Source organism: Ochotona curzoniae, unplaced genomic scaffold (assembly GCF_017591425.1).
Source record: "Ochotona curzoniae isolate NIBS_2020 unplaced genomic scaffold, NIBS_Ocur_1.0 contig_883, whole genome shotgun sequence".
Classification (NCBI taxonomy): Eukaryota; Metazoa; Chordata; class Mammalia; order Lagomorpha; family Ochotonidae; genus Ochotona; species Ochotona curzoniae.
In genome coordinates this window covers 19,390,786-19,412,618 of record NW_024466599.1, presented here as the reverse complement: position 1 = coordinate 19,412,618, position 21,833 = coordinate 19,390,786, and the positions used below count along the sequence as shown (strand labels likewise).

General features: G+C 38.9%; 1 protein-coding gene across 3 annotated transcripts in view; it reads right to left on the bottom strand.

The window, feature by feature from the left end:
• The window catches only part of BABAM2 (BRISC and BRCA1 A complex member 2), a 449,694-nt gene that overhangs the window by 255,048 nt on the left and 172,813 nt on the right, over window positions 1-21,833 (bottom strand). For all 3 annotated transcript variants that reach the window (XM_040993000.1, XM_040992999.1, XM_040993001.1), the window contains one exon: window positions 16,196-16,270. In XM_040993000.1, the coding sequence (XP_040848934.1) occupies window positions 16,196-16,270 (75 nt within the window). The remainder of the gene's footprint in view (window positions 1-16,195; window positions 16,271-21,833) is intronic.

Below are 21,833 nucleotides of genomic sequence, written 5' to 3'. Positions count from 1 at the left end.
AAATCCTATTGAAGAGGCCAGCACTGAGGTGTAGCAAGATAAACCTGGACCTGTGGTGCAAGTATCCCACATGGACATTGAATCGGGTCCTGGCTGCTCCAATTCCAATCCAGCTCCCTGCTGATGGCCTGGGAAAGCAACAGAGAATGGCCCAAGTGGTTAGGTCCCTGCACTATTGTAAGAAAAACAGAGAAAACGCCTGGTTTTGGATCAGCTCAGTCCCAGTCATTGCAGCCACCTGGGAAGTAAATTAGCAGACATAAGACTTTTTTTTCTCTCTCTCTCTTTTTCTCATTCTCTCTCTGTGATTCCATCTTTCAATAAAAATAACCTTTAAAAAAACGCTATTTAAGTCGGAAGGAGACACAAAACCAAAAAAATAACATGTGTTTATATTTATTGTTTAGTATGACTGTGTAAATTGTTCTAAGCAAGCAGAGGGTTTCAGGGATAATACAATGCTCACCAGCCTTTAAAATTCCTTGTGGCATTTCAGGTAGAGCCATCATTTTGCTGGCATCGCATAACAGGTGCTAGTTCATGTACTGTCTGCCCCACTTCGGATCCAGCTCCCTGTTACTAGCCTAGGATAAGCAACAGAAGGTGGCCCAAGTACTTGGCCCCCTTTCACCCACATGCAAAACCCAGATGAATCTCCTGGCTCCTGGCTTTGGCCCAGTCTATCAGTTATGGCTACCTAGAGAGTAAATCAGTAGATGAAAAATCTCCCTTTCTCTATGTCTCTCCTTCTCTTTTTCTAATTCTTTCAAATAAATAAATCTTTCTTTTTTAAAAAAGATAGCACCTTTTATTTCTCCACCTTTCCACACTCCTAATCAATACCTACCTAATTAATACCTTCTGCGGTAGCTTTAAGATATATATATATCTTATATTCTAATATATATTCATATATATATATTTTATATTCATATATATATATATGAATCCTTTGATATCCTTTCCTTGAGGATGTAAAGATTAAGTCCCTTTCCCTTAAATGTGGTCCAGATTTAAATAACTTCCAACGAAATGAGTAAAACTTAAATACCAGCGTACAAACTCAGAAACGAGGTCACAAATGGCTTTCACACACCTTGCTCTGAAAGCAGTCGGGTGTCATGTTGTGATGACACTCAAGCAATCTACTAACTGAGGCCTCCTGCCAAGAGCCACATGGTTGAGACATCTCATAAGTGGGGGCTCCAGCCCCAGTCACTGTCAGCATCCTGAGTGCAGTCATCTGAGGGTCACTCAGGTGGAATTTTCCAGCTACAGCACTGCCAAATTTCGAGCCCAGAAAAAAACTGGGAGATAGTTACTGTTGTTTTAAGCCACTAAATTTTGGAAAAATTTATGTTCTAGCAATTAGCAACTAATATACTGCCTATTTGTCTTCCTACCATCTCTTGTTGGTAGGAAGAGCATGGAATGAAGGAGACCAAGCAGGACTGAATGAATTCTTTGCATTCACCCTGAAAACCATTTGATTTCTCTCAACTTACATTTCCCTAAAATGAAGAATGATAGAAAGAGAAGCAGACAGAGAGAACTTGTACCTACTAGTTCATAATCCAAGTAATACCCACAACAGCCAGAGTGAGGCCAGCCGAAGCCAGGAGCCCAGAGTTCCATCTAGGTCCCCCAGATGAGCAGCAGGGAGTAAAGTACATGAGCTTCCTCCCAGGATACCCATGAGCAAGAAGCTGTATTGGAAGCCAAGATTTCACCCACTCCCATTTGAGACACAGGTGCCCCAATCAGTGGTGTAAACAGCAGTGAAACCCCCATTGTGCCACAACATCTGACCTTGATATGCTACTTATTAGTAAGAGTATACCAAGAAGAATTTCAATGGCTTCTGATATAATAAGAAATATTCTTTTTAAGAGAGGAGGAGGAGAGACAGAGAGGAAGATCTTCATCTGATGATTCATTCCTCAAGCAGCCACAATGGCCACAGCTGCACCAATTTGAAGCCAGGAGTCTGGAGCTTCTTCCAGGTCTCCCACACGGGTGCAGGGTCCCAAGGCTTTGGGCCATCCTCGACTGCTTTCCCAGGCCACAAGCAAGGAGCTAGATGGGAAGCAGGGCTACCGGAATTAGAACCGGCACCCATATGGGATCCTGGCACGTTCAAGATGAGGACTTTAGATGCTAGACTATCACAGTGGACCCATAATTATAAATATTTTTATAACATTCCCAAACATTTTATCAAAGAATAGACTTTAAATTACAGTATTATTGCTATGATTAATAAAGTACAATGAAGATTCCAACTGCATTTGTCCTATTTACTACCATCTGTATCTTCATCAGAGACAAGGCCAGACTTGTACAACAATTACTAAGTACTTTTTGAATGGAAGGAGGAGATCCTTTTCAAAGTTGGTACAGATTTCATGGTTTTAAGTTTCTTAGCAAAAGTTATAACTAGGCAGGGCAAATGAAGAGGAAATGCAATTCCTTAAAATCTATATTTAAGGTCTCGCTTCTTAATAATTATCTTTCCTTTTTAATGCAAAATAAAATACAAATGCAAATATTTGTACCACATCGATAACCTAGATAATGATTCAAAGACAAACATCTGTAAAACGAACCACAGAGGTTGAGAAGTTCATCAGCTCCTCTAGAAGCTCCTCCAAGCTGTGTGTGTGTGTGTGTGTGTGCGCGCGCGCACGCATGCACATACACAATATAAAAGAGGAAGGGGTGAAATTATAAAGTGAGAAAACATGATGGTGATCACAGGTTCAGAGTCCCCAGTTAAGAAACAAGACAGCCTCTTGCTATGTAGATTTTAATTTAGGTGATTTTTTTACATTGCACTGTCTACTCAAGTTTAAACTGCCTTAATTTTTATGGTATTGTCTAAAGATGAAGCCTCTGATAGTATGCTAATTGGGTAAATACATTAAGTTAAATTTTTAGCTATACTCCCCCAAGTATAGAGCTTTTCTTTTTTAACTCTAATTACAGTTTCACTAGCATAAAGTCTCAGCCTTACTGTGTTAACTCTCAAGTTTACGAGTCTTCTGCAATTTTTTAAAACGCATTAACATTCAACTGAACATTAATGTACTGCAATTATTTGAAGGAATAACTATGAAAAAATACAATTATAAGGGCAGGCACATTGGCTGAATAGGTTAATCCTCCACCTCCAAGCACTGGGATCCCATGTGGGTGCCGGTTCTAATCCTAGCAGCTCCACTTCCCATCCAGCTCCCTGTTTGTGGCCTGGGAAAGTAGTCAAGAATAGCCCAAAGCCTTGGGATCTTGCACCTGCAGGGAAAACCTGGAACAGGCTCCTGGCTCCTAACTCCAGATTGGCTCAGTTCTGGCCATTGTTGCCACTAATGGAGTGAAACAGCAGATGAGAGACCTTTCTCTTTGTCTCTCCTTCTCTCTGTAAATCTGCCTTTCCAATAAAAATAAATAAATCTTTTTTAAAAGAAAAAAATGTATACAAAATGGGTTCATGTTAGCATCCATGTTTCTATATCACTTACAACATCTATAAAAGACTGAATCATTTTCAAATTATGATGAGAACTTGCTTCACTTTACTCAGGCTGGAAAACAGATCTTACACAGCTTTAATAAGACTTGTAAGTCCTGCTCTTTAGTAACCTAACTACTTAGTGATGCTAATAAAGTTTCCTGGATAGACTCTCATCTATCTCAAATGAATCGAGACTGGATTCCTGTACCAGTCTGCAAGGCTGCAAGGACTCATGTACCCAGAGGACACACCGGCTGAGTTATGCTCCAATCACAGCCAAGTGATTTGTTTAAGCTACTGTTTGACAAAATGAAAAAGGTGACATATGTGGAGAGGATTACTGGGTCCATAAAATAGTATTAGCATAATTGCCTTGCTCAAGGGCTGGAAAGAACTATGTCAGTTGCTGACATTCCAGTTTTTCTTACAGAGACAAGACCTGCTCTACAAGTACCCATGGCCATCTCTTGCGGCAGGAAGAGCATGGAATGAAGGAGACCAAGCAGGACTGAATGAATGCCTAGCATTGACCCTGACAGGCCACTTGATTTCTCTCAAATTACATTTCCCTAAACAACAGGATGGGGCCAGTGTTGTGGCTCAAAGAGTTCAGCTGCTGCCTACAACCCTGGCATCCCATATTAGAGTGCCCAGTCTGAGTCCTACTGCTACACTTCCAATCCAGTTCCCTGTTAGTACACCAGGAAAGGCAGTAGAAGATGGCACCCACCAAATGGAACTCCAGACTCCCTTCTTCAGCCTGACCCAGCCCCATCTGTTGCATCCCTTTTGGGGAGTAAACCAAGAAAGAGATAGAAGACATCTCTCTTTCTTCCTACCTCCCCATCTCTGTCAATCTGTTTTTCACATAAATAAGTCTTAAGACAAACAAAAAGGATGAAAGATGGCCTGACTGTATAAGTCAAGATTTTTTCTGTTTATAAAGAACAGAATCCAAATTAAGATCAGGCAAAAAAGTTAATTACTAGAAAACTGCGGGGCAAGTCAGAGACTCTAAAGAGTTGCTTACAGGAGCTAGAACCAAAATAGTTACTCAGATCTCAAGGGCTGACCCCTAAAACTTCAACAAATCTCAAGTCTTTGCTTTTTTTCCAAGTTGGCTTCTTTGATTTCTACTGTACAAAACAGTGCTGTCCAATATGAAAGCTCCTAAGCCAATGCAGCTATTGAGCATTTGAAATATGACTATTCTTTAGCCGCTAGGCCACGCCACCGGGTCCGAAATATGACTATTCTAAATTGAGAGGTAGTAAAGGTGAAATACACTTCAGATTTCAAAAACTCAGTGGACAACTTAGGCCTGAGGGTGCTTCAAAGAGCTTATGGAAAAACAGAATCAAGAGCTAAGTTGCTTTGGAAATATAAATACAAAAGTTTCAATAATAAACTGTGTGTGTTATGGGTATTAAAATACACATTTTCATGAACCTTTACAAAAAAACTTAGTAATTTTTTTATTACATTTTAACATATTTTGAATGGAATGAGTTAAATAAGGTATATGACCAAAACTAATTTCACTTATTTCCTTTTCATATTTTCATGGGACTACTAAAACATGCTAAATTACATATGTGGCTTGTACAAGTATTAAGGTCTAGTGGACAGTGCTGTCTAGAGGTTTTCTCCCACATAGAGAAACACACCATCTGTAAGGCTGGATTCCATTTATCCAGCTTATCACAACATAGTAAAGATGAGTTTCCTTTCCTACTTCAGTTTTGTTTTGTTTTACTCAAAACAAAGACAGCAAGAGAAAGGGAAAGAGAGAAAGATCCACCATCTACTGTTTCACTCCCCAAATGGTTGCAGTAGCTGGGACAGGTCCAGGCCAAAGGCAGGAACCAGAAACATCATCTGCATATCCCAGATGGGTGCAGGGGACCAACCACTTGAACTATCCCCTGCTGCATTCCTAGGCATGTTAACAGAGAACTAGATCATCAATGGAGCAGCTGCTACTAAAATCAGGGCCCATATGTGATGCCAGCTTTGCAGCTTAACCTACTAAGCCACAACTCCAGCTACTTCCTCCAATTTATTTTTATTTCAGAGACAACGCAAGGGTCTTCCACATGGTGGAAGGAGCCCAACCACTTGAACTGTAACTGCTGCCTCTCAGAATCCACACTAACAGGAAACTGAAATTGGGAGCCAGCACTCATGGGTCAAATTGAGGCATCCAGGTATAGGATGCAGGCGTCCTAATCAGGCTTAACAACAACACCAACTGCCACATGACCCTCATTTTTAAATGACTCACAAGAACTCAGGTTTGGGCAGGCCCAGTCAAGGTTAGCTTTGGACTAACCTTTGCCAGGCAGAATGCTAATCATGATGAATAGCTCAGTCATGATCACATGAAGGGATAAAGTGAAGAACAGAGACATGAGATACTATAAGAGAAGGGAAACACAGACACTAGGAAGAAAAAAAACAAAAAAGACCCACTGTGCCAACTTACAGGGTATCTGGGAGGATTAATATATATATAGCAATGCCCACTCTAAAAAAACCAAGCTTCTGACCAAGTCCTTCTCTAACATGTGATGACATTTATCCACTTTAAACACTTGAATGACTGTGTCTTCCAGCACAGGTTGGGAAACATTAGAAACTCAAGGATTAATCTTTCATATTTTGACCCTTCGGTATCATCAAATGTGCCTAAAGCAATGATACTTTACTAAACCCTAGATCCTGGCAACTGAGAAAGAATAGTTCATGGACCTCACATGATGGCTCAATTGGCTAATCCTCTCTTTGCAAGTGCTAGGATTCCATACGGGCATTGGTTAGTGTCCCAGACGCTCCACTTCCCATCCCACTACCTGCCTATGACCTAGGAAAGCAGGGAACAATAGCCCAAAGCCTTGGTTCCCTGCACCTGCATGGGAAACCCAGAAGAATGTTCCTGGACCTGGCTTCAGACCGGCTCAGCTCTGGCCACTGTGGACATTTGGGGAGCAAGCCAGCATATGGGAAACCTTTCTGTGATCTGCCTTTCTAATGATAATCATAATAATAATGATAATAATAATAATAATAATAATAATAAACAACTCTTAATTTAAAAAATTAAAAGTAGTTCATGAAGATCTCAATTTTACTCTACACTGATATAAGCTGAAAATACAAACGTGAACATCATCATTGACAGTGAAGAAGTTTTATTAAGTATGTAACAATTCTAGAAGTATTCTTTATAGTGAATTCTACTAGGAAATGCAAAACTCTACAAAGTCTAGAGTGGTCACTCTCAAATCACTCAGCACTCTTTGCCAGAAGTACTGAAAACTTCAAAGAGCTCTTATGTACGCTTGACCTCTTGATAGTATATTTTAAAGTAAGGAACATATAAAACATCTTACTGCATTTTTATCACGTTACCTTCAAGAAGTTGTATAGTTCTTAAATCTATCTAGGTCTAGGATCCACTCTGAGACAAAGTTTACATGATTCAAGGTATGAAATGAAGCTCTCCTTTTTTTATCCTTTGCATTGATATTCAATCGTTCCAGTATCAATTGTTGAAAAGATTATCTTTTCTTCTGTAAATGAGCTTTGTGTCTTTGTCAAAAACTGCGTGTGGATCTAAATACTTCATTTCTAAATACTTCATTCTGATCTACATTGATTTAGATTTGTTTAAACCATTACCACACTGTCATGATTACGGTAGTTTGACAGTAAATCTTGGAACTGGAGACTGGGAGTCCTCTAATTTTGTTCTTTTTTCAAAGTTGTTCTTGTTATTCTGGGCCTTTGGTGCTTCAAAATGAATTTTGGAATCATGTTGTCAATTTCTATTTTAAAAAAATAAAAGCCTGCTAGAAGTTTGACTTGCTAGCATTGTGTTAGATCTATACACCAATTAAGGCAGAAATGATTTGTTACAATATTGAGTCTTCCAACATAAGACCATGACATATTTATTTGCTTTAAATATTCTTTAGTTTCTTTCAGCAATGTTCTGTAGTTTTCAGAGGGGCTATGAGGCAGAATTGAGAGTGCTAATTTACAGGGAAAAGTAAGATACCATCATTAGAAATTACAGTGGATATTATGAAACAAAGAAAAAGCAACGGTGTCTGATTGCAATTTTTTCTGTTTTCCCACATTCACTGTGATTTCTGCCCCTTGATACTGTTCATCAACCTGAGCAGGAGGCTGACACCACATACTATCCCCTCTCTATCTCTTGCTTGCATAGTGGAAACCATTTGGAATTCATTTGAGGAAAAAAAAATAGAAGCAGCAAAAATTAAAAAAAAAAAACTTTTGTGGCCCAGAAAAATAAATAAAATGCATTTTCACAAAGAAGAAAAAAACAGAGAGAGAAAGGTTACAGTTGCAATATAGATTTTGGATAAAACATAACAATGCTGGATATAAAGTGAGTGGATATTATCTGCAACACAATCCAGTTTGTTCAATTCATCCACATTAGTTCACTTCATATCCAGCTATGTAACAAAGTATTAGTAAAAATCATAGAGTCAGGAAAAAATAAACTATAAGGAATGATATTACAGTATTGTGGATTAAGCTACCATCTGCAATGCTGGCACTCCTACATCAGTAATGGTTCAAATCCCATCTGCTCTGCTTTTGATCCAACTCCTGGATCAAAGGAACCTGGAAAAGCAGATAAGAACCCTAATATTAAGGTTCTTGCCACCATTCTGGGAAACCTGGATACAGTTTAGGGCTCTTGTTTTAGGGCTTGCCTAAGTCTGGCCATTGTGATAATTTGAGGACTAAATCAGCAAATGAAAGATTTCTGTTGCATGTTCTCTCTCTCCCTCTCCTTTCCCTCTCCTCTCTCCACCCCAACTCAGTCTTTCAAATAAATAAAGTAAATTTTCAAATATCAACCAGGAAGAAAGCAACTGTGCATTATAATGGCATTCTGCATTATTTACCATCAACAATCATACATTAAGTAATTCACATTACCACAGCATGTTCAGCACACTAACAGACCTGAGGGAGTGCTCCTCCATTTGGAAACAGGGTAGCAGATCAGGTTAACTGACAGTCATGTGAAATACAGCTACACTTAAAATTTTTAATTTTTTAAATAAAGATAAAAACATAACAAGAAGAGAAAAAGAAAATAAACTCTGAAGCAAATAAAATAAAACCAAAAGAGAAAACTCCACAAGAGGCAATGCATGGCTTCTCTTCATTTCCCACAGGAAAACAGAGTAACGTCAGAATTACCATGAGTCATAGCTGGCTACCTGGGGCAAGGAAAAGTAAAATTTTTAACTCTAAATGGAAAAAATCAGGAAAGAAGAAAAGTGTGGTAGCAAACATAAACCTACGTTAACGTCAATGAAATTCATTCTTCCTAGTCCACAGTAAAATCTACAGTTTGAAATACAAATTAACAAATAACACTAAAACCATGTCTATTTTGTACCCACAGCAAGCTCAGAGTGTTTTAAGTATCCTATTTGTCAATTCCTTGTTACTCCCAACAGCCCTGCACAGCAGGCAGAGCTGTCTTGGTTAGCTCTGGTTGGTCTAACAAAACACTGCAGTCTGGGTATTTTTACAAACAACAGACACAAGTCAAAAGGTTAGAAAGACCATGATCAAGGCAGTGGTGGACTCAGAGCCAGGTAACCACCCCACCCTGTTAATGAACAATGCCTTTTCTCTAAGTTCTCATGCAGCAGGAGTATCTAGCTAGTCTCCGTGAGCTCTTTTATAAGGATACCTGAGGGCTCTGCTTTCACGACCTAATCACTTACTAAAGGTACCACCTCCTGAGACCATCACCATAGGGGCAAAGACTCAATGTGAAATAGGGGACACATTCACATCACAGAAAGAGCTGACTTCATCTTAAAAAAAGATTTATTTATCCTGTTTATTTATCAGAGAGACAGTAAAAAGCAGAGACAGAAACACAAAAGGATAGTTCTTACATCTACATTCACTACCCACAGCACAATAGCCGAGACTTGGTAAGGCCTAGGCCAGGAGACAGAAATTCCATTTAGTTTCTCATATGGTAGCAGGGCCCAAGTACCTGAGCCATTAGGAGGCAGAGCAGCTAGGACTAGAACAGGTGCTCACATGGGATGCTAGTGCCGCAGGGTTAATACAACAAATCACAACACCAGGCTCAGCTGGAAATTAAGGTCTGAAAGATAACGAACGGTTTTATGAAACTAAGAAAGAAGATGAAAGTCATAAAGGGAGGAAGGAAGAAGGAAAGAACAGAGAAAAGGAGGGATGGAAGGATGAAAGGAAGGATGGATAGAAGACGGAAGGGAAAAGTGGACTTTGAGAGACTTGAAGAACAAACATAGACTACAGTATACAAACCACTCACATTCTGGAACCAAATCCTTACTCTACCTCAAAAGCCACATGTACATTTGTGAAGAAAGATTCCTTTTGCAATCTAGACGAGGGATCACTGAACTACTGCCTGTGGGCCAAATCCATCCCAATGCCTGGTTTTGAAAGTAGAGTTTTATTGGAACTGAGCCACACTCATCCATTTACATATTGTCTGTAGCTGCTTTCATGCTATCACAGCAGAGCTGAGGAGTGGTGACAGAGACCATATGGCACACAAGCCTGGGATTTTACTGCCTCGCTCTTCAGAAAAGCCTGTTGGCCCCTGATCTAAAGAGTGCTACTTTCGTCGTCCAGAAGGGAAGTAGGACAAGGACAATTAACTAAAAGCAGGAATGGTCTTCTACTTGGTGAATACAACTCCATTCCCTACCGAGTAAGTATCCAGACCATTTTACCACTTTCTTTTGTGATTAAGTCTCAAATGTAAAGAGTAGCTCAAACTTAGCAACCAGAAACCAGAGTTATTACAGGAATAAACTGCACCTACCTTTTAGTACTTTATTCCAGTAACATACACATTCCTACTTTTACAAAAGTATGCCCACTCCTATTTGAATAGACAGAAACTATTTCCCTTAAGATAAGAAGATGAGGATTCCCTCTGAATTCTTTATGCTCTTTCAAGCACCAGACAATTCTTTTTGCTTTAAAGCCAGATTGCATAAGAGTGAGCTGAAACAGTCTTTCTTACTAAAAGTTGCTTATTAAGTGTCACTTTATTGGATCCCCAAGATTTTCTGAACTACTGAACCAAAAGCACTTAAAATCCAAGGCATCATTTAATTTTACCTTTACAGAAAATCATTGTGAGGTCAGCTTTTCAATCAGAAGAACAGAGCTTCTTAGCATTTTCTGTCTTATGCCCACTGAGAAAAATTGTAATCAACACATATCACCCCCAGAAGCTTGCTAGATATTAAACAACAGGGTATTTAGAGGAGATTAACAATTTCCTTCCTAGCAAATAGGACAAATTAAAGGAACTTTCAAACAAACAATTCCAAATAATACAGAACAATGCAAGAAAGTCATTCAGCCCATTCACCCACTTCCACAAAAAACTTCCATGGACTTGAATCAGTTTAATTCTCTTACAGGTGCAAAAATACAAAATCTTCCACTCCCCTTTGTTCCCCCAGCTCAAGGAAAAATGAGAAGAATGAGAAATTTCAACTGTCAATTTACTGAAACTCGGTGACGACAAGTCACTCAATGTGTCATACACACTTAAAAAAAAACACTCATGCCATTAACTATTTTTCCTAGCAACATGAAGGAGTAATAACATCATTTCAAATGGGTATTTTTTAAGAGTCCTATGGCCAGCCAGTTATCAGACTAGCAGGCATTTGAGCAAGTGTACAGATGAATTCCAGGGCCAGGGCAAACACACAGAGGTGTTCTATTTGGTGTTCACAATGTTTTTAAGCATTATTCTTCACTGCCAGCACTTAAAATGCCATTTCACATTTTTAAAAAAGAGACTTGAAGAACAAGGAGACCCCGAGACCCTGGGCTGCATTTAACAATAGCTGCCTGTCTGGCAACACAAGCCCCGTAGACTCACACGGAAAACAACTGTGCAGGTAGATAGCACCTTCTACCTTTACCTGAGGCACACAGTTAGCTCACACTACCTCTGGCCATGCCCTTTTATGTCACATCAAGGCAGATTCACCTTCCTCAGTACCTGCTTGGCCCCATGATCATCTGCTCTGGGTTTCATTCAAAGTAAACTGACTATAAAGTGGGTACCCTTCTATATCATGCTGAGGTGGCAGTTCCTTACATCAACCAGATACCCCCTGTATATCATCACTTCAGATTCTCCTACATGAGGTACCCTGAGTGGACCATACTATGTCTACAACCAAGATTTCCACTACAACGCTTAGCCTGTCCAGGTTCCTGAACTGAATGATAACATGACCTTAAGTCTTGTTCCCTCCCTTTTACTAGCAAAGAGACCCATGCTCCAAGTGTGCACTGATGGATCAGTGGAGCCAAACAGTGGCCTCAGAAGAAAGAAGACAGTCTCATCTCCTTACACAGATGACCAACTTTAACTTGTTTACCCTCATTTCCCTATGGTGTCATGATTATGTAGCAGAACTAAATCTCATCAAGTCATCTACCAGGATGAAATCTCACTTCGTGATATTAACTGATGTCAGTAAGATTACCATGGAAGAACTGAAGATATACTAAACTGGTTACAGCTCTGTGTCTGCTCTGGCCTATAGCTCAATCATGTCCACTTTAGAGACAATGCAAGAACTACATAAATAATAGCTTTTTTTATCTAATAAAAAAAGTCACCATTGTTTTTCATTGTTGTTATTTTTGCCATATTCACTACTAGTAGGAAACATTTATATTTTGCTTCCAATCCAGTGGATACAACAATGTTTCTACTTATTTCTATGTGATACTATCAAGTTCCTAACTCCAGGATTTGAACTTTGCCATATACTATACATTCTGTAAAACTAACCCATTACAACATAAATTCAAACACATAAAACCATTTTCAAGTAATTTTCAGTGTTTTCCTTCCTTAAAATACAATATTCTTAATTACTGAGCACTTTTTATTCAGATGTTTACAATTTCTAATACAAAATTACAACCTCTTCCTTATCTCATCTTGGAATAAGTTTTCTCCCAATCCCAAGCCCCTCAAAAACCCAATGAAATAGAAAAAAAAAAAAGTTTTCCTGGCACAGAATTACTAGGTTCGGTAATTCTCAGGACAAAAGTAAAAGAATACACATAAGTCAGTTTTCACCATGTCCTAAGAGAATGAAGAGGAGCACTGTGTAATAACAAGCTCTTGTGTAAGACAAAGTACAGTCATCCTCTGGTATTCATGGAGATTGGTTCCAGAAGCCCCCAATCTAATGGACATCAAAACTTGCAGACGTTCAAGCTCCTTACCTAAAATGGCACAATATTCATATATAACCTATACACACCCCTACATTTTTTAAAACTATCTCTAGTTAACTGCAGTAAGTACTACAATGTAGATACTGTGTAAAAAGTTGTTACTGTATCTTGTTTAGAGAATAATGACAAAGGAAAAAAGGTTGTACAGGGCAACTTTTCCCCAAATATCCTTAGGCTGCAATGGGCTGCATTCATAATATGGAACCCAAAAATACTTTGTGACACTACACAATTCTGAAATTGTGTAGTGAGTATTTTTATCATTTCAGCAATGTCCTCTTTACTGCAGGACACAATTTCTCCCCACAAACACAGTGGTCAAGAGGCTCAGAGTGTGCAATGGATCCCAAGTAGAACAGGCATGGGAAGGTTCGCCTAAGCCTAACCCACAGGCTAGCAAGTACTGGGTCTGCTTCCTGCTGCATGGACCAAGCAAGATTTGTCTGTTTCCCATTTTGTTTAAAGAAGTGCATGTGGAATTTTTACCACCCACAAATAAAAAATCCTAATAAATACAGAAACATTTTTCTACTGACTTAAGTGTTTAGGCAAATCATTTAATCCTTTGAGCTATCTCAACAAAAAATAAAAATCAAATACCAGCATCAGAATCTATTTTTAAAATAAATTCATATTTTAATCATTTATTCTTAAATTACAATAAGTAAAATCATATCATGATTACTTAATGGTCTTCACATTCTAACATCAAAAAAGTCTATGGATGGGTGAAACAGCTACACTTGGTGAAAGGAACTTAGAAGCAAATGATGGCTTCATTCTCAAATAACAAAACCTGTCTATAACAAATCAACAGGGTATATAGTCAAACTATGCTATCACAGTATTTTTATATTCTGCTGTGCCTTTAAAAGGCTTGAGATGATGAAGCTACCTTGATGATGATGGAGAAGTACCCTACCCCTAAGAAATGGGGAGTTTATTTTATTTTTAGGTTTAAGACTATGGACTGTAGGCCTAGTAATTAGACAAGCACCATCCATGTGGAAACAATCTGTAAAGTGGTTGCCAATGCAAATTCCTTCTGAAAAGCACAGCTAAACGTTCCAAGGTCACCGTGCAACATTGTTACCAACTGTTAAAAACTGAACAGAATTTTGCACTGTTGCTGCTACGTTGGTTGGGTTATTTATTTTTACTTTTTAATTGTTGATCTGCTTACAAGCCATTTATCCCTTTTTGTCCCTCCTGATTTACTCTCTGCATGCACAAGGGTCCAGAACATATTAATGTTGCAACTTGGGCATTCCATCTACAGAAGATGAATCATTTCACAGTAAAGCAATGTGCAGGTGAGGGGTGGAGAGTGGAGGGTAGGGGGACTTTGCCATTTTAGCAAATAGGTTCCATCTTTCAATTGGCTCATAAGCAAAGCCAAGGGCACAATATAAAACAAGAGCTTTTTAAACAGAAAGAATAGGAATTTGTTATGGAAGAGAAATGAATTAGGTAGGCGATGAGCGAACAAGCATTTTTTTCCTTGGAGTCTTAAAAATACAAGCACAGTCAACACCAATTTCGAACAAACAGGAAGACTAATGAAACCAATAAGGCCCAATAAGTCAAAACAAAAATACTACAACTATAAATTATGGATTATGACGATTATACCAATATTGCCTTCTCATTTACTATCAAACTTCATTTAAAATGAACTGAGTTTTAACTAGAACAGATGGAGATCACCACATATGAGTTGCAGGATTTCTAAGGAGACCACTTACTATTCTAATAGAGCATAATAATTACTGAAACCAAATTAATTATGCTTTATAACCACAAATGAAATATGTACATTTCCTACAACACGGGTGTAGAGAAGCTGAAGCAAATTGCTGACTCACATTCCCAACCAGAACTACACAACTGCTGGGAGTTTGGGAAAACTAGGCAACTGGAAACTAACAACGAAAGTTTAATGATGCACAAAAATCCCATGCTTTACTACAGGAAAAAGTTTCCACCTTAGTAGTCAGTTTTAAAAATCGTTCCCTACGGATACAGCTAGAACTCTACTATACCATGCTTCCAACGACGACGAAGATGACTAACATTAGTTACTGCCTATTCCAGTTCAGAGGGGAACTTGCACCAGGATTCTGACTGCTTTCCAGACAATCATAAACACTCCTAACTCTCTGAACAATATCAATTTAAGATGGCAAAAATTTTCCTTACATGAAATCAAAACTAAATAATCGCAAGTAGAAATACAAGCTGAGGCAGCGGACAAAATCTTAAGTCATAATCAAAACCCTAACTGTGGTGCTCTCAGGCCTGTGTCTAATGGCTTTGTCCTCAGTCTGTCCCCTGGTCTACTTAGCTTCTGTCCCATAACCTAGTCAAGAGGCATCCGTTTCTCAGGAGCTAAGCATCTACAGACTCTCCCCAAGGCAGCTGCTGCCCAGGAGATCTCATGCCTGGATCACATTTTAAAGAATGTCACAGACTCTAGTCCAATTGGATCCTGGGTCTCTACAGGTCAGCCCTCTATTGAACAAGCCTGAGTTCCAACAGCTGATGTAAAGAATTTATATTAGATAATTTCTATTGTAGTCTCTCATCCTGATGATATTACGAAAGAGATTTCACCCCAAAGCTTAATTTATTAATGCTAATTTTGTCTCACAAAAAACAATTCACTTCTAAAGTCTCATACGTTAGCCTTTCAGTAACAAAATAGTTCAACAGACTTTCCCAATAGAGTAATTCAAAAGAGAGCATTATGCTCAGTGAAAACAGACCAATCCCAAAAAGACAAATGTCATATGTTCTCTCTATGTAAGGCAACCTCCATGCAAAATATAAGATAAGCAGATACACAGGTGGACATGTATATACATATATTCTCATACATGAACTACAAAATGGAGACTAGAATATCAGGAAGAGAAAATATGTTGCTATATGCATCTCTACTCCTGAATAAAAGTAGAACTTCCAATGAAATTATTAAATGTACCTTGACAAAAGAATAATAAACTACTTAGTATTGTCTCTAGCTACAATGCCATGATACACTAAATGGCAAGAATGTTGAACTTGTGATTGTTGCTGAAGGACTATACAACTGTAAAGGGGAAAACAGTGGTGAGACGGGGGAGAATGGAGTTGAGGCGGGATCCCTGTGCCTATGGAATTGTATCATTAAAAAATAATAATAATCTTTAAAATACATCTTCATTCAATAAATGGTTTTAGTTGAACTCATTGTATGAGGGAAAGGCTTACAAACCAGTCATAAAAATACTGAGTTAAATAATTGTTTGAAAATTCATTTGTATTCTCATACTGATAATCATATACTGTTACCTTGAGAAGGTATGTAGGGATATTGCTGAAATCCACCGGCAACTTTAAAAGGAAACGTGCTGAAAATTCACCAGTCTGTGGAAAAAAACATATAATAATAAGATTAAAATCAGAAATAGATTTGAGAAGTGACAATTATAGCCAAGGCCACAAGTTCAACCTGTTAAAAATGCAAGCATCTTCAATTTGAGCTTCATACCATGAGGTAGGAAAAGAAGGTTAGGAAAATAGATGAGAATAAAAAGAATTCTTAAATTATTCATTACTAAAAAATACAATTCAAATTTTTAAAATCTGCATTTTAAATGTGCAACAAAATTGAAACTCAGTAGTATTACATTTTTGAATTTCTTAAAATATGAAAATAGATGAATGTATATTATTTTTTGAAAATTAAGCAACAGGAACCTATCTACCCCTCTTATTAATTTGTTTTTACTAAAGTAATCAAACCACTACACTAACATTTACAACTCACACATAACTCCATCTCATATGTGCGTTTGAAAATAAACACAAAGGCCAAATTCTATCCTTTGAAGTGGCACAAAAGCGGAAAGCCCAAGTGAATTTTCATTTCCTGACAATCCATAACATCATCATCTTCAAACCATACTTTTCATCAATCTACCTTATGAACTAATTTCGATAGGAATGATATACAGAAGCTTGGCATTTTGAAACATTTAACTAAGCTCTGAATAACAGCTCTTAACTTCTAAAAGAGAAAACTCATGCAAAAAAACAAGTTTCTCTTAATTCTTATAAGAGATAGGGAGTCACATTTTAAAAATAATAATTTTGAAACTCTCTATAGGAAAGGTTTTCCAATCTGGCCATGCAAAAACGTCAGGGGTCCTGAGGACTAGCACAAAGGGAGCAAAGTCGTGTGCTGAGCTGGTGGGCCCTGGATCTTCCACTCTCTCACTGTGACTGTGCAGTCTGCCAGGTGGGCTGTAAAGTGACACCTAGGAATGAAGAGTGCCAGGGATGATCTAAAACAGTCCAAGGTGCTTCAAAACATTTGGGGGGAGTGGAATCTAAAGTAAAATTTACTTTGGAGAAAAAGCATTTTTGAAATCCATGTATAGTTTTGTTCTGCCATTATATACATCTTTCATGATCTTTCTGATGATTCCTCATATGCATAGATTTCAAAATTTGGGACTCCATAATAAACTTTGGGTCCTATTTCCCCACACTGTGTAAAATACCCTTGCAGATCTCTATCCTTTTCAGAGTGTGACTGCTATAGAGCACCTAATTTCTTCACTACCTTCTCCCTTAGAAATGAGCACTGCAAACTCTCAAAACACATCTTTGAACACAGCAAGCACTGACAAGCATTTTCATGGAGCAGGGTGAATACACACACCAGCACGGAAGCCTCTCATGGACAAGTCCACAGCTCTTACCATGCTCCATTAAAACAAACAAACAAACAAAAAAAGCCCTGGTGCTGATTACAAGAGTCTAGGCCCAAATTTTAAAGCTCAATCCCAACATCTCAGATGTGTAGACATAAGTGCAGAAATATTAACCTTGAGCTCAGAAGATAAATAACAATGACACTGAAATCTGCCAGTGATTTTGCTGTTGGTTTCAACACTTGCATCTTTTAACTGATATCAGCCTCTGGCATTGCTTCATTGCCACAAGCCTAACCCTGTAACTGAAAAGGTAAAAATCAGAACTGCTTTTTCAGAATCACAGCCACCTAAAGATCCACAACAGCTCATCATAGCAGTTGGCAGAAGGTCTGCATTAAATCTAACATAGTTCTTGCCAGTCCAAGGTTAAGAGTATACTGTTAAGAGTATAGTTCTGGGGCCCAGAGTGATAGCGCAGTGGTTAAGATCCTCGTCTTGCACACCTGGGATCCCAGATGGGCTCTTGTTCTAATCCCGGCAGTCCCACTTCCCATCCAGCTCCCTGTCTGTGACCTGGGATAACAGTCAACGATGGCCCAAAGCCTTGGGACTCTGCATCCGGGTGGGAGACCTGGAAGAAGCTCCTGGTTGCTGGCTCCTGGCTTTGGAATGGCTCAGCTCCAGCTATTGCAGCAACTTGGGGAGTGAAGCATCAGACGGAAGATCTTCCTCTGTGTCTCTCCTCTTCTCTGTATATCTGACTTTCCAATTAAAAAAAGAAAAAGAGAGTGTAATTCTGATGTTATATTAACCTGCTAAGACTGACATACTGGTTTAAGCGTGGTTCTTTGAATCAAAAGTAGACCTAAAAGGCTGTGTATAAGTCATACTCTAAGAGGAAGCAGAGAGGCAAAATACAGTAGCTTTGGAGTTAGATGGGAGTTTGAAGCGAGCGCCTTGCCAGTTTGAGGGTTTAGGAAAGCAGTTTTTCTTTAAAGCAGTAAACAGTGCTACAGGAGAACATCAGAGAATCCAGGTTCACACCAACTGTCCCCAGTCTCTTCCTCCTATATGATCAACTGTTTTCTCACACTCATTAACATGCATTTTTTAAAAAGTCTTTCCTGACTTCATATCATTCTTCAGCTTCCATCTCATTTCTCTATTCTACTTTACAAAACTATCTTCTGTAAAAACCTACTCTGTGAGTCTATACCTCCTCTTTTATTTTCATGTACTCTGTTCTGCCAGACTTTAATCTCCCCAACTCCAGAACAGCTCATCAAGATCATCAACAGGACCCAGTGCGATAGTGTAGTAGTTAAGGTCCCCGCCTTGAATGTGCCGGAATCCCACCTTTCCAATAAAAATAAATAAATCTTAAAAAAAATATTATCAACAACCTCCTCATTGAAAAATATGATGATCCTGTCTTTGTCTTGGTGTTCTCTCAGCAGTATTTGACATGGTTGATTACTCTTTTTCTGAAACATTCTTTACCTGGTTTGCAGGGTATTCTCTATCCAAGAGTCCCTCCCTCTAACCTTCTCAACCTCTGAACACTGGAGTGCCTTCAGGTTTACCTCCAAGGCCTCTCATCTTTATCTATATTCCAGGCTCCTACCCAAATCTTCCTTGTCTTAACTCAAGCTGCATTCTTCCAAGTACCATGAATAAAATCAAATCCCTTCTTTGAGCTCTTCCCTTGCTATTTAGTTTACATTGAAGTAAATGGCAATTCCATTCCTTCAGTCTCTCACTTCAAATAATCCCTTCTACTATCTTTCTCTCTCATTCAACTCAAGGCAAGAGTAAATCCTTTTGATTTTGCCTTCAAAGTATCTTAAGGAGGGGCTAGTGTTAGGCTAAGCAGCTGCATGGGATGCCAGCATGCCATAGCAGAATACATGTTTGGGGTTCAGCTGCTCAGCTTCAGTCCAGCTCCCTGCTAAAGCATTTGGTGAGGTAGCAAGAGACAGCTCAAGTATGAAAACCTTTTCCAATCATGAGAATCCAGATGGAGCTCCTGAGTTCTTTATCCAGTCTGGCCTGGGCCCCCGCCACTGGTGATATTTGAGGAGTGAACCAGAAGATGGAAGATATCTTCCCCACTCCCTCTCTGTCACTCTGCCTTTCAAATAAACTCATCTATAACAAATAATATAGCCTGAGCCCAACCACTTCTCACCAGCTCCAGCACCATCTGATCGGAGCCACACTGTATGGAGAGTAGGCAACTGCAATTGTCCCTCATGGCTTCAGCCCTAGCTCACTGGCAAGCAAACTCGGTGGGGATTTTGCTCATTTACACAAGAATCTGACAAGGTAGCAACTGAACAAAGATGATAAAAAAGGTGAGAAAGTAAAATAGCACAGGCAAAGGGAACGGAAACTGAAAAAGGATTTCCACAGGAGGGTTCCTACATCTTCAAGGAACTGCAAGCGAATCAGTGTTACAGGAGCCACTGAGTACCAAAAACTGGTAACCTGGAAACTCTCTTCTCCACAGCATGAATTATTTCTAAACTGTTGCAGAGTGTACAGCAGTCATCAATAAAATTAGTTAATACCACAACAACTACTGCAAGCATTCAGAGCATTAAGTCACTCCTAGGGATGTTGAAAGAGGACTTTAAAAAAGCATCCGGGCTTCAAAGAAGTTAGGGAATGGAACTAGAGAGAATATGATAAATCAAACTCAATTAACTTTTTTATTTTCAATTTGTAGTGGCAAACTGCTAAGCAACAAAGAAACAGCCATTTCTACACAGCAATGTGCAATTACAATTTCAAAACTTTCAGTATGTTAAACTCAATAGGTCTTATATGTACTCAAAAAGACTGGAAAACAAAGCAAAAGAAATGCAGAATTAAAAAAAAATAAAAGAACTCTTCTACAAATAAGGTAATAGGACAGATAATTACATATTTTGCACTTGGACTCATCTGAACTGATACTTATTTTAGTCTGTGCACTGCATTTTAGCTCTTTTCTCTATTTCAGTTTGTCCAATATATTTTTATTCTACCAGCTATTTTAGACCCACATTCTTTTTTTTTTTTTTAAGATTTATTTTACTTTTATTGGAAAGGTGGATACACAGAGAGGAGAGACAGAGAGGAAGATCTTCCGTCCGATGATTCACTCCCCAAGTGAGCGCAACGGCAGATACTATGCCAGTCTGAAGCCAGGAGCCTCTTCTGGGTCTCCCACGCGGGTGCAGGGTCCCAAAGCTTTGGGCCGTCCTCGACTGCTTTCCTGGGCCAGAAGCAAGGAGCTGGATGGGAACCGGCGCCCATATGGGATCCCGGGCGTGCAAGGCAAGGACCTTAACCACTGCACCATCACGCCAGGCCCAGACCCACATTCTTTTAAAACCCTCCAATGATCCCTACTTTATCCCTTCTCAGAATGTTGATCCTAGAACTAACATAAATGTGTGTTTATTGGCAACAGACCGATTTATACAACTAAAGTCATAATAAAAGAAATGTTGGTCCCAGGACTAACATAAATGTATGTTTATCAGCAACAGGCTGATCGACACAACTAAAATAAACGTAAAGCAATGAAGGGAAGTTCTACCAGAATCCACGAGGAGCACTTCATAGCTGCTCCCAGCTTTCTAGCCTACCATACATTCTTCACTTTGCATTGAAATCAGAAAGAAAACAGAGAACAAGCTTCCAACAGCACTGGAAATACTGGAAACTGGGACTCCAGAGTTAGATTTTCAGTGATGCCACTGACTTCCCTGGGGACCTGTAAGCCAGGCTTCCTTCCCACGCCATAAAACTGAGTGTATACACTAATTTGAAACATTATCTTAATGTAAAACTCAAGTTAGAAATGTTATATGGGCAGCAAAACACCAGAGAAAAATTCTTGTTCTACCTCAGATAATGACTTTTTATGTTTCTCTATCCAATGTTCCAACAGTTATCCAAGCAATTTACACTCACTCTGTTGTAACATCAAAGACCGCTTCCATTGCACTCTTTCCTGTAAGCTGAAAATCAGACATTTAGATGCAGCCAAGCAAACAGAAAAATGTGATTTTTTTTAAGTCACTCCATGGTCAAATCTTCTCTTGGACAGATGTGGCAATTATCTGACCTGTGACTGTTAAAATGTCAGCCTGTCTGCCAACTGCATAACAGCAATTTCCCCAGCATTAGCAATAAACATGGCAATCTTTCCACTGCTCAAGTTATACTACACTGGCAAATAATGTAAACTAACAAACAGCTGTGTCACAGTTTCCTTC